The sequence below is a fragment of the Vipera ursinii genome (genome assembly GCF_947247035.1).
Source record: "Vipera ursinii genome assembly, chromosome: 1".
NCBI classification, from domain to species: Eukaryota; Metazoa; Chordata; class Lepidosauria; order Squamata; family Viperidae; genus Vipera; species Vipera ursinii.
In genome coordinates, this window is record NC_139512.1 from 294,582,521 (window position 1) to 294,595,727 (window position 13,207).

General features: G+C 39.0%; 1 protein-coding gene across 2 annotated transcripts in view; it reads right to left on the reverse strand.

Moving 5' to 3' along the window:
* GTPBP2 (GTP binding protein 2) overlaps window positions 1-13,207 on the reverse strand; it is a 23,733-nt gene that overhangs the window by 6,556 nt on the left and 3,970 nt on the right. The window contains exons 2-12 of one of the 2 annotated variants that reach the window (XM_083348604.1): window positions 11,783-11,809; window positions 11,218-11,402; window positions 9,978-10,086; window positions 9,378-9,575; window positions 9,100-9,274; window positions 8,663-8,882; window positions 6,995-7,130; window positions 6,246-6,304; window positions 5,717-5,888; window positions 5,065-5,229; window positions 4,550-4,658 (exon numbers count right to left, since the gene is read on the reverse strand). In XM_083348604.1, coding sequence (XP_083204730.1) covers window positions 4,550-4,658; window positions 5,065-5,229; window positions 5,717-5,888; window positions 6,246-6,304; window positions 6,995-7,130; window positions 8,663-8,882; window positions 9,100-9,274; window positions 9,378-9,575; window positions 9,978-10,086; window positions 11,218-11,402; window positions 11,783-11,809 — 1,555 coding nt within the window. Of the gene's footprint in view, window positions 1-2,207; window positions 4,659-5,064; window positions 5,230-5,716; window positions 5,889-6,245; window positions 6,305-6,994; window positions 7,131-8,662; window positions 8,883-9,099; window positions 9,275-9,377; window positions 9,576-9,977; window positions 10,087-11,217; window positions 11,403-11,782; window positions 11,810-13,207 lie in introns of those variants that run through there. The other variant, XM_083348603.1, reaches the window with a different exon arrangement.

A 13,207-nucleotide genomic window follows, 5' to 3' on the forward strand; every position in this document is an offset into this window, starting at 1 on the left:
CATTTTTGTGTAATTTCCAAGAAAAAAACAAATGGAAATCTATAGCACTGCTCCCATTATGTTGGAAAACAAAATTAAGTTATACAGTGCTTTTTTTGTAAAAGAAAAAGGTGCCGGAACTCACACATGTCATACAACCCGCCTTGCCTACCCTACAAGGTTCCATCCAAAAAAGGTGCCAGAACTCCATTCTGAGCGTTCTATGAGAAAAAAAGCCCTGGTTATATATGATTGGGTGTAAATGTAGAAAATATTTTCAAGAGACTGTCCTTGTACCCAACTGTCTTTAACAACTATTGACTAGTTTCCAATCTTCCATAGTTGGTTTGCAGCTCAAAACAACCCTGGAGGAACTGGATTGTTTATACCCATTTCAGTCTGTTTCCAGGATGGCATTCATTGATCCCAAAAACAGAACCTTCAATTATGGGAATAACACTAGGAAGATGATGATGAAGATGATGATGCCACTATTGTTTGCCAGGACAACCTTAATTACACTTTTTGATCATCTGGCCAAGCTGGGATGGAAGTGATGGCGTCCAACCTTGTGCCCCTCAAATCTCTTGGTTGGCTTTCCATACCACGCTGTCAGCTATGTCCTGAGCTGGCTCCGTGGGCTAGGGGTTGGAGGCATCTTTTTTTTTTAGTGGTTCTCCTCCTTCCTCTAAGTCTAGTTTGTTGGTACGGTTGTGCGGGAAAGATTGCTCCTAAAACCCTCCTGTGTGGGGTTCTTCAGGGTTCTACTTTCTCTTTCCCTCCTTTTTTAACATTTATATGAAACTGCTGGGTGACGTCGTCTGCTAGCTTGGGGTTTGGTATCAACAGTATGCTAATGATACCAGATTATGTCTTTCGAACCTGGCTGGTCAAGTGACTTTATAGAGGTCCTGTCTTGGAGATCGTGCAGGTTTGGAGAGAAACCATCTTGACTCAATCCTATGAAAACTGAGCGGCTGTGAGCATTTGAGTTCTCCAGACCTGGGAGTACTCCATCTTTGATCTTATATAGTTGCATTTCCTGACTCAAAGGTTGTGCACAGTGTGTGTGTGTGTGTGTGTGTGTGTGTGTTCCTGAATCACAACCCCTACTTGGAGAGCAGGTGGCAGCTGTGGTCCTGAAAGCCACAGCACAATTTCATCTGATGTGCCAGCTGGGCCCTTTCTTAGACGGGTGGGCTATTAAAACAGTCACTTACGCACTTGTTACCTCATGGCTCAGCTACTGCCATGCAGTCTACATGGGGCTGCCTTTGAAGATCAGCTGGAAGTACTCCAGAATGCAACGACAGAGACATTGGCAGGTATACCTTAATATGCCCGTGTATCACCTGTGCTTAAAAAGCTGCACTGGTTGCCCATTTGCTTCCAGAAACAATTCAGATTTCTGTTATTTATAAAGTGTGCATAGCATAAAGCCTGGTTACCTGAGGACTACCTGACTCCCATAACATCTATCTAGCTGATTAGAAACTATAGCAATGGCACATCCAATTCCCTTGGATTAACATTAACATCGGAATCCCAGAAGCCGTCTCTGTAGCAATACCCATTTTCTGGAATGGGATCTCCTCCACCTTGAGATCCAGGCTATTGTTTAAAAGGGCTAAAAGACCTGGCACTTTGCTCAGGACTTTGGCCAGGGAGAGCGAAGGCATTTGTCTGTCTTTTTTAAAAAAATGTGTATTGGTTATTATTGTATTTTCTTTAGTTATTGTGAGCCACCCAGAGTCTCTGTGTATGTGTGTGTTTGTGTGCGTGTGTATTGTAAGTGAAGTTTTTTAATAGGAATTATCGACTGCTTTGTAATACTGCTTCATTCTGTTGTAATTAAGAATAACAGGAACTAACCCAGTGTAGCCGATGTTACAGAACAATCGCTGCAGCACCAACAAACGGGTTAAATAAAAATTCCCCTCACAATTAGAACTGTCAGTTATTAGAATAAAGAAAAAAGTTATATGATTAACGATATACTAGTCCAGTATTTATAAACTGGTCTTGAACTTCATTAGTCAAAGAATTTTTGCTTTTATAAGTGACCTCAAGTATCACTAAATACGGTGTACTATTTATTCAAGGCATTGAATCTACATCCCAAACTGTCAGTATAAAATGCTTAGCCCGTACGGTATTTGGTAATGTCAGATAAGCGTATACCTAGCTTGCAAACCGGACTGTACAAACGTCTGAAACTAACAAAAGTCAGGGCAGGGATAGGAGCCCTTTTTTTTCCAGAGCTAAAACTATTAAGGGACAGAGCAAATTACAGAGTTCCTTTAGAAAAAACCACAGCTTTGTTTTTCTCAATAAAGCATCTTTATTTTGTGCATTATACAGAGAGATGAAAACATACCTCTCCTCTTAAGAAATCACAAACAGTGAATATGAAAGGCTTGGCACTGAGAAGACACATAATAAAGGCAAGGGAAGGAGGAGACCAGGAAACGCCTGGACCTGAGGGTAGAAAAAGCACCTTGAATGGTTTACCTTTGCAATGGGTCAACTTAACCATCACTGTAAACTGCAGAGAAAGCATATACTCCTACCACAGCACAAAGTCTCTCAGAAGGTATCTAGAGAGCCAGTTTTTCCAAAACGTTTGTGTGTAATTAAGGGGAACTTCAAAAGAAAAAACTGCTTGTCAACAAATAGCCATGATGCTTAGCAACTCTTTATTAGACTTTTGGCAGGATTTCTTTTTATCCAGGGAGATGAGTAAAGGCTTTTCTTAAAAGGCTGAAATTAAAAAAAAAATCATTCTCTATATAATGCAGACTTAATAGTAACATGCCACATCCCAGGAGCAGGTTGCTCTGAATAGTCTAATCTCTGCACAACAGAGATGAAACAGCAGAATGGGGAGTCACGTGGAAGGATAAAAAGTCATATGTTTTACTGGCCATGTTAGCTCGTTTATTCGAGTCTTCGATGCAACAGTGGTTAAAACATACAACAAAAATAACATCACCAACTTTAAAAATCTTAATTAAAAACTGAAGGTATCTTTCAGTGTCCGAGACCATTCTACTGATGGCCAGTTCAGAAATTCAGCTGTACTTTCAATCTGTCATAGATTTAATCTTAGGTGTAAAGGTGATTTTCTGCAAAAGATACTAATCATACAAATTATACCAGATGGCAAAGCTGAATAAGAGAATTAGAATTGCAGCAGCATTTCCCAATATTGCGACAGTTAGAACAGCCTTTACTGGTATGACTGTTGGAAATAAAAGACTCTTGCCCCGAGAAATAGGTTGGACCTCGATTGCCATATCTCGGAAAAGTCAAGGACATTGAAAGATAACAGCAATCAAAATTGCCAGCCACAACTCACTTCAAGAAGCAAGCAACATAGGGACTGCTGGCACAGTGGGGCACATTGCTCTAAGACGTTGCTTAGGCAGGGCACCTGCTGAGGAACAAATGGCTAACAAAGTTGCAGGGAAATCTGACAGCATCAAGAGCTGAGCTGTCATATCATATCAGGGCTATTTTAGAGCAGAGGATGGGCAGCATGTGTCCCACATGTAGCTTTCCATTACGTCCCTAGCTCATGCTGGTGAAATTTGGTAGCAGAACCACTGATTTTCAGTGACATGGTGTTTTTTTTAAAAAAAAAATTGGGATGAGTATAGATGCATAAGGCCTCATAGAAATTATAAGTATCCGTTTACATAAAAGCCTCCACCCCTCCTCCCATGTTTTGGCAGAAAGTTTCAACCCATCTACCCTGGCAATGTCACTGCATCACCAGCTATGGATTCTGCAGCTGTAGGAGTGTCCATTTTTAAAAAAAAACAACAACAACACTTCATGGCCCTGGTCATGAAATTGTTACCTATCCCTGCATTAGAAGGATTTCTTCCTCCCACATCCCACTCTCCCTTTTTTTAGGCTGGTAAAGATTTGCACACCAAGGTCGAGGGAGAAGAGAGACTATTCATTACTGGATTAATGTGAAACCAACAGTAATTTAAAATAATTAGAAACATCCTGAACCTACTGTGGGCTCCAGTTCCTAATAATAATTCATCTGCCATAGAAAGCCTGCAAAACCAGGCGCTAGGACAACACCAATGCCCTTCTGAATACAAACGAGTCTATCATTGTTGTCTCCTAGGCAGCAGCATCCCAAAATGACAGTCCAACTCACTATGGATTTGCCTCTCTCTGGAAATAACTTCCCCACAACGGTCAAAAAAAGCAGGAGTTCCAACCTAGTCAAAAATGCAGCTGTTTGCTTGTCTATTCCAGGAAAAGCAGGAATATGGAAATAGCAGGTGATGCACAAACAACAAGCTTAACTTGCTCCAGGAAGGGCACCCAGTCCAAGAGGTAACTCTGGCTTCTGTAGTGCAGAGAGGATGTGCCTATGTAGATTGATTAGCCAGCAATGGCTCTGCACAATGGCACGAAATCTTTCCCTTATTTGGAGCACTGAGAAATGCTGGTGTGAGTCAGAAGCTGATCGGATCAGGGCACAGATTGTGTTCCAGGCCACTTTCTCCAGTGGTGATAGCCTGGATGGATGTAACATGTCCAATACCTTTGGTAACTCCTTCACGAAACAATAGTTTGGCTCCTATCTTCAAATATTCAGGATGCTTAATGAATCTGAAACGAACCACTGCCTTTTCCCCTGTTCGCAATTTGTCCTGAACAAAAAAAGGAATAGAATTTTAAAAGTTCGATTACTTATCTTAGGGATTCCAGAAAACCATGGAAAGCAACTTATCATACCCTCGGGTTTCTGAAATTTGCAGTGGATTTAGTTGCGGAAAAAAATCCCTTTCGATAATAACAAGAAGAAACCCCCTTGATTTTGTAATAATCAAGGTTGCATATCTACTGCTCCCAACTTACATTTTCCACAAAATAGCCACTCCATCGGGTGGTTGCATTGAGAGAAAGTGACTGATCCAAAATCAGTTTTCATACCTAAGGAAGGGTTAGAACTCAGGATTTCCTGGTTTCTAGTTCAGCAAAGGTAAGGATTAAAGCAATTGTGACACAAGTGAGAAGACAAGCAAATTCCCTTTCAGCAAGAAAAGGAAAACTTACCTTCCCGTGGATTTTTTCCACAATGGCTGTTTGCCGTACATTTCCAACATGCGCTGTTACTTGGAATCCTTTCCGGAAAGTTGTGGCATGGAACAGTAGAACAATTTCAGCTTCAAATACTGAACAAATAGTTGGGTTCATCTCTGGGCTGACCATCACCATGCCCTAAATGACAGCAAGATTGGGTAACTGAATTTTCTTGACAACAGTACTTAACTCTTCCAAACTGAAGCACAACAGATTACAATCTTTCCATTAAAAAAAATCCTCATTTATTGCTCGGAAAGCCAAAGAAAGAAAGGGGAGATAAGAACGTGCATAGAAGATAAGGGGCAGGGATGAGTGGGAAAGATCTAACAGCTGACTGATCCTGCTTAGCAATCTAGTTATTTCTTTGTTCTTTTGAAACTCAAGGCAATCACCTTAAGGCTATACTTTCCACTTTTCCCATGCCTTGAACTTAAATTTTATGGGATAAATTGAGGAGAGTTTATTATCTACAGAATTTTGGAATATCTTTAAAAGAAAGATGGTCCAGAGGAACCCAGCCCGCTATATTTCCCAATATACGTAAGGGAGGACACTTTTGTTTTCAGAAAAGATACAGAGAAGGTTTTTACAACTAAAGACTCCAGAGATTAAGAAAGCTTACTTTGCGCAGCAGTGAGCGATCAAAGAGTCCAAGAGCTAAAGTAGCAGCCTGCCCAGCTCGAAGAACGCGACATGCTGAACGATTTCGTTGGATACTGCATACTTTCAGCTGAAGGAACTTGCCATCATCTGTTGGACCAACAACCAAATTCTCTCCTTCTTTGCATATCCCACTAGCAAGGGCATAAAATGAAAATACTGTATTTAGCTCCCAGGAGGCAGGAAAAGCCTTCCTTTGTGTCTAACTGAGATAATCTGGAAGCAGTTGGGTTTTTTTTACTCTTGAAACATGAAAAATATCAAAGAGAAAATTTGGATCTGATATTCCAGAGAATAAATATATATCACATGTGCTCAAGGAACACAGGAATCCTTTACAGAATACTTGTACTTTTTTTATTGGAGTGCAATTTTATCTTCCTTGACTCATTCAGTGAGAAAGAAAGAAAGAAAGAAAAAGAGAATAAATGCTACTTCCTGGTCCTTCCTACCCATCCTGGCTTTTCCTTACAAAATCCATATGTACCAACCTTGACAGTGTTCCTCCAACAACTGTGCCTACATCTGGCACAGTATAAATTTCATCCACCTATAGCGGAGAAAGAATGGAAGTTTCAAATATGCTGTGCTGGACTGTAGTATTTCAAAGCCAGAGTTAAACAGTTTGACCTTTTATTCTCAGACATAACAATATAAGTTCTTGTATAGAAATTCTAAGCCTATCCTTTAATGTTGTCTTCCTTATACCAGTTACAAGCCTCAAGCATCCCAGTTCTCAGTCAACCAATTATATTCTGCAAACATTTCCTAGGTGCAACTCATAAAAGAAATAACCTGGGAATCAATTCAATGATTGGTAGGACATTAACAATGAGATTAGATGAAGAATGGTACAGACAAATAAAGGAGGAGGAGGAGCCGTGGTGGCACGGTGGTTAGAATGCAGTATTGCAGGCCGATTCTGCTCACTGCCAGGAGTTTGATCCTTACCAGCTCAGGCTTTCGTCCTTCTAAGGTAGGTAAAATGAGGACTCAGATTGTTGGGGGCAATATGCTGGCATTGTAAACCTCTGAGAGAGTGCTGTAAAGCACCATGAAGCAGTATATAAGTCTAAACGCTATTGCTATTGCTAACGAATCAATAGCATTAATTTGTCTTTGGATAAGCAAGTAATTATAATTGTGTGGTTTTATCATTTCTCTAAATCCAAGGATCAGAGACTGCCCTGCCTTCACATACTACAGCTGGAGACTCAACTGAGAAGAGACTATTGTGTACCTGGAATTCAGTGAGCTGTTGCATCAGCTCTTCCTGTTCTTTGCTGTTTGTCAGAGGAGGAAGGATATTGAGAAATACTCTCAGGAGATCCAGGTTCTCTCCAGAAACACTGGACAAGGTGAAGATGGGAGTGATACTGCAAACAAATGAGTGAAAGAAGCTGGTGATCCATGATGTTGTGCATCACTATTAGTACTGAATACAGTAGGAATGAGATTGGCTTCCACATGTGTAAGTGGAATGTGTAAATAATTAGGGAACAACAATATCTGTATCCTATAATTTTTTAGAGAATCAAAACTTGGTACAGGTAGTCCTTATCTTATACTTAGACCTATAAAGCCCTAAATGGCTTGGGTCCGGACTATCTAAGGGAACACCTGCTGCCGGCATCAACTTCCCATCGTCCTGTGCGCTCCCACAGGGAGGGCCTTCTCAGGGTACCGCCGGTTAAGGAATGCCGGCGGGTTATTCCCAGGGGAAGAGTGTTCTCTGTGGGCGCGCCGGCCCTATGGAACCAACTTCCCACGGAACTTAGGACTGCCCCCGACCTTCGTTCATTTCGCCGGGACCTGAAAACTTGGCTCTTCGAGCTGTCTGGCCCAGACTGAGGGGTTTTAATTTTTAATTGGGTTTTAGTTTTAAATTTTGGGGACTTGAATTAATTAATTGTTTTAACTGATTTTAATTTTTGTATGTTATGCTTTTAATTTTCCCTGTAAACCGCCCTGAGTCCTACGGGAATAGGGCGGTATATAAATTCAAATAAATAAATAAATAAATAAATAACTTAACAACTGGTCACTTAATGACCTGTTAAGATGGACTTCAAAAAAGTTAATTGCTATCCGTCCTCAAAGTTATAATAGCAACACCACCCCTGCCATCACATGTTTGCATTTCAGGTGTTTGGCAACTGGTCTGCATTTTTGATTGACTGAAGGATCCTGCATTTTACAGTCTTTTTTAGCATTCTCCAGCAAACCTACCCATTGGATAAGCTGGATTCAGACTTATGACCATGTAACTCACTTAACAAGCATCATAAAAATGTCAGGTAGTGACTCAACTTATGACCGCAATGACTTAAAACTAAAATTCCAGGCTCACTTGTGATCATTAAGTTGAGGACTACCTGTATGCCCATAACTTTCCAATCCTAAATATGCGAAGTAGTGCAGATGATTAAAGGCATCGGAAGAATCCAATGTTTCCCCCCAAAAATGAAACAGGTCTTAAGTCTACATGACAGAAGCTCCTCTTCTTTAATACTTGGGTGCAATATCACAATATAAAGGGGGTGGAGTTTGCATCACAATGGCAGAACACCCATTTTATCATCTGCTCTCCTCCAGTTCCCTAAGTCACTTCTGCAACAATTCATTTATTATGTGTAAGCTATCCTGCAATATAAAAATTATCACAAATAGTAAATACTATAAAATCAAAACAGCCCATTCAAAACAGAGTGTGGAGACATGAAACAAAAGAATATGGTCACTTAAACTTCGCTTATTGCTCTTTGATATGGACCACTGCTAGTTCCACCAACCTGAGTTACTCACACCTTTCTTGCTAAGTGCATCATTTTGAAAGTATGCTACTTTTAAACTGCATCCATACTTGCTAATCACCTTCCCTCCCATTCAAACAGCCCATGATACGTACTTGGGAGATTGTGCAAACTGCTGCGCTGCTGTAACTGCATCATCATCAGAGGTTACTAGCAAAGGAAGTTTGTTGCAGCCAGGCTGCTTCAGAATCCGCTCCAGCTGTTTCACTGTTCGCTCCACAGTGGCCTTTGAGCACAAGTCCACTTTGCTAATGACAATGAAGAAAGGCACCTTAAGGGCCATCGCCAAGCCTAGGTGCTCGCGTGTTGTACCAGCTGTAAGAAATCGAAGATAGAGAAAATCAAATTTAAAAGGTAGGACATCAGTGCAGCTAAAACATATCATTCAATGCCATATGTTTGAAACTAACAAAGTATTTCTATGTTACTGCGGATGCATCTTGTTTTAAACTACTGGTACCGACTGATTAACTATTATGTGCATTATGTCAGCTTTCTGAAACCCCAAGGAGAAACCCACCCAACCACTTACCAATTCCAGTATTGGCACTCACCACCAGCATTGCAAAATCTGGACAATAGCTTGTAAGCCCAAAAATGGTGGTTTTTAAATATTTGTGATGGCCAGCTAAATCAATGAAGGTAATCATTTTGGAAGAGCTCTCACAGATTTCTTCAGCTGTCCGTGAATCACTATAGTTCACCACCTAAAAGGCAGAAAATGCAGGTAATTGAGCTCTTATAAAAGGCCAAGTAAAAATTCATATCCAAAGGTATAAAATGATAAAGTCAATGTACAAATACTCATACCTCTCCCTTACTGTTGAAACCAAGAATTTCAAAGCTAATGCTAGATGTTCTTCCTGACTGGATCTCATGCAAGTGCCGGAAGAGATTGAGTCGCGCTCGGCCTCGCCCATTATCCAGTTCCCCTTGTGTCAAGACACCTAATAAAGTTGATTTGCCTGAATCCACATTTCCAAGCACAGCCACCCGCAGATCTAGAAACTTAAGGAAAATTGAGGATCTATTTTAAATTGTTTAAAAGATGAACAAGTTAGGCTTGACTACCTTGCATATTAATGCCTTAGGATACCCAATTTGCAAACAAAGTTTGTATAATTCTGAGGTATTTACAACAAAAAATTCCCAAGCATTTAGAATTTACTACCTTGCATATTAGAGTCGGAAACGACTAGCACGCGTGTGCGGGGGAACCTTTACCTTTTTACCTTTTTACCTTGCATTATAAAATACGCACAAGATAAGAAACTGGGTTTCAGAGTTTAACTATCTCTAGCAAATCATTCTTTTCAATTATAGATCTTCAAACTCTAAATGAATATAGCAATCTAGAATGAAATATCTTCAGCTTTTCTCTCATGATGTTTAAATCAGGTTGATTTTTACCTGTTGGTTATCTGGGACCTTTCGGACAAGAACCTCTGTTATCTTCCTGGGAATGTCACTGTCATAATCCACTTCCCGTTCTCGAAGGACAGTGATGTCAGCTCCCACTCTGCAAAGGGCAAAACAGAACACTGTTGGGGGTTAGAGAAACATCCGCAAAGCATTCCCCAGGAGGACAAATATCTGGATATCTTATAATGCTGCTCAGAAAAGCATCTCACAATTAAGCAGTGCTAAGTAAAATGTGTCTATTTTCCAAATGACCTGATTTTTATCGATATGAATGTGCATCCTTGTCAATTTTGGGAAGCTCCATTCCCCTGAAATATTTTTGCACAGATGTCAAATGAGTTTCCTCAGTTTAAGATCTGTAATAAATTGGCTTTATCTTCTAGATCACCACACACAACTTTTCCACTAATTACATGTTGCCCGTAGCAGGACAGAGAGAGATAAAACTTTACCTAAATGAGGTAAAGTGGGGGGAGTGGGGAATGACAGCTATAGTAAAGCTACATAGCTCCCACTAGTACTAAATCTAATTAAGGTAAATGCTAATTGTATTTGTGTATTCATTAGAAACATGTCAGGAATGGATCTCTTTCCAACATGAGCAAATACCCACTGCCAAATGAATGGGCACGCTCCAGCCCTAGCCCTCCCTTTTTGAAACTCAGCACATGGTCATGATTGTTGATAACATGACTTCCTGCCATCTTGAGAGGACAAACTCATGAAAATACATAATGTGAAGAAATTGCCAAACTCTGCCCTGCCTATATACCTATAGTGATCCTGTTCATTTACAGCACTCCTCCCAATCGTGGGATTCAGCCAGTTTGCACCAGTTCGGCAGAAACGGTAGCTAATTTTTTGTTGCCCAGGCCCAGGACGGACTTCCGAAGTGGCATCCACACAGAGACTGGGATTGTTCACATATTTGAATCCCATCACTGACTCCTTCCCTCCTCCCAAATATAACTTACTATGGTTGCCCAATCCCAGTTGAGTATAATGGCCCATAATAAAATACGCATAGCCACACACAAACTTTTTATAACTGAAACAATTAGTAGGTACTGTACCCATGTGGTGGTACTGTGAGAAAAATCTCTTGGTGAAACCATTTTCTCTGTTGGCTATTAGCTGAATTTCCAACATTAAGTCTACCTAAGAAGAGCAAAATAACAGAGCACACCATTGGCTAATTCTGGTCAAGAAGCAGGACAGATGCACATACTTCTCGGCCATCCGCCGTAGCGTTTTAAGAGAGGCCTGCATTTCGTCTTCAGACAGTCCAACAAGCAGCCCGTTGTCCTCGACACCAATCTGGTACACAGCCTCACCACGGCCTTCTTGTAGTCGCCACTTCATTTGCGTTACTAGATGTTCAAAGCGGTATTGAGATGGATTAACTAACTTCAGCTGTCCAAAGAAAGAAGTAATTATAATCATCAGTTAAGGTGGTCTGATGGGCCTGAACATTTTTTTCAGTATTTTCTCCACAATATTCTAATATTTGTTAGGCTCCATGAAATTAAGCAAAGAAAGTTCAGTGGAGAAGACGACTAATTATTTTTCAAAGGCACTCTAAAATAATTGAATAAAAAGTTCCTTTCTGTATAAATTTAAGAATTTATATAGGGTTCAGTATTCAAATGTAAAATAGCCAACATATCTATAAATAATGTTTTGGCAAAAATCATTTTTATTTTTCTGTTATTTATCTTTCTCTCTCTTCCTACACATGGAACCTACAGAATTATTTGGTTAGAACTGTTAAATGGCTTGCATGAGAGACTCACCTTGTATTCTATGTTCCCATCTTCTGCCTACATATAAGAAGAAGAGATCTTAAATTAATGGCTAATGCAATGTTCAAAATTTCATATACAAAACCAGACATCTCTTTTGACAACTAAATATAGTTGCCAGGGACCAATGACAAATCCAGTTTAAATTATAGTAGTTAAATCAAGTCACTTAACTACGGTTCTTTCATCTTTATACAAATGAGGAAGTTGCACTGAATTTATTTATTCAATTCAAACATAATTAACAAAATAATCTTTAATCTTAAAAATACAAAATACAAGTTAAGAAAGAAAAGAAAAATATAAAATCTATAAGAAGATATTTACATTTTATACATATCCATGGTTACTGGTTTACTAATGAATTCATTACTATATGACCAATACAAAATATTATTCAAAGACATCACAAAATCTCTGCCATAGTATCACATATTGTATCCTTTGATTAATAGAAAATACTTTTTCAAAAACAGATAAATCATACATTACTGAAAACTATTCTTTGATATCCAGAATAACTTTTTCAATTTCTCAATATAATTCCCCTTAACCACTCTCAGGCATGAAAATTATTATGAATCATTCAGTACAGTTCAAAGTACCATTTGTTTTACCTGCACCTAATGCAATTTATGGACTAACATAAATGCAACAAAAATTCAATAAGGATCTTAATAAAATGTTTCTATCAACTATAATAAATCAAACCATGCAGAAAGTTTCAGAAATTATTATCTCATAAATGACAGGCAGCTTTTAAATAGACTCCTGACTCTCACTCTGTCTTCATGAATCTCTTCCAAAGGTACAATTTTCAAATATCTTTGGGTTTCCTGTTCTGATATTACTCACTAGATATTTTCTTTGGAAGTAAATACCATAACTGGCATGCAGTACAGCTTGTACACTGGTTTTGTTGAATATTGGTTTTTATATCTTGTCTGTGGATTATGTTATTTATTTTTTTATATGGTCCTACTAGTTTTTATATATCTTAATACTGTATTTTTTGCTTTTTGTATTGTTTTTAATTGTTTTTTTTATTGAAAAGTTTTAAAATACAGTTTTCCTTTAAAAAACCCCCCTTCCCCCTGAGTTCATGCATTTCAAATGGGCAACTAAATAAATAAAACTAATTTGTTTCAGGCTTTAAACACAGATTAACATGTATCACTAAAAGACTGGATTGGTAATTGATGTTTTATTAAATATTACTGAAGAATATCATAAACAGGAAAATTTGACAACTGAGTAGAGATGAACAATTTACACTCTGTTCATCAACAATCACATTTTCGCACTAACATACTTTATTTCTCCCTGCCCCAAAGGTGTTCTGCTATACATTGTCAAACAACTCTAGCAAATAACTAATGTTCCTTATGACCTGAGTGTAATGTTTGTTAAGTGAGA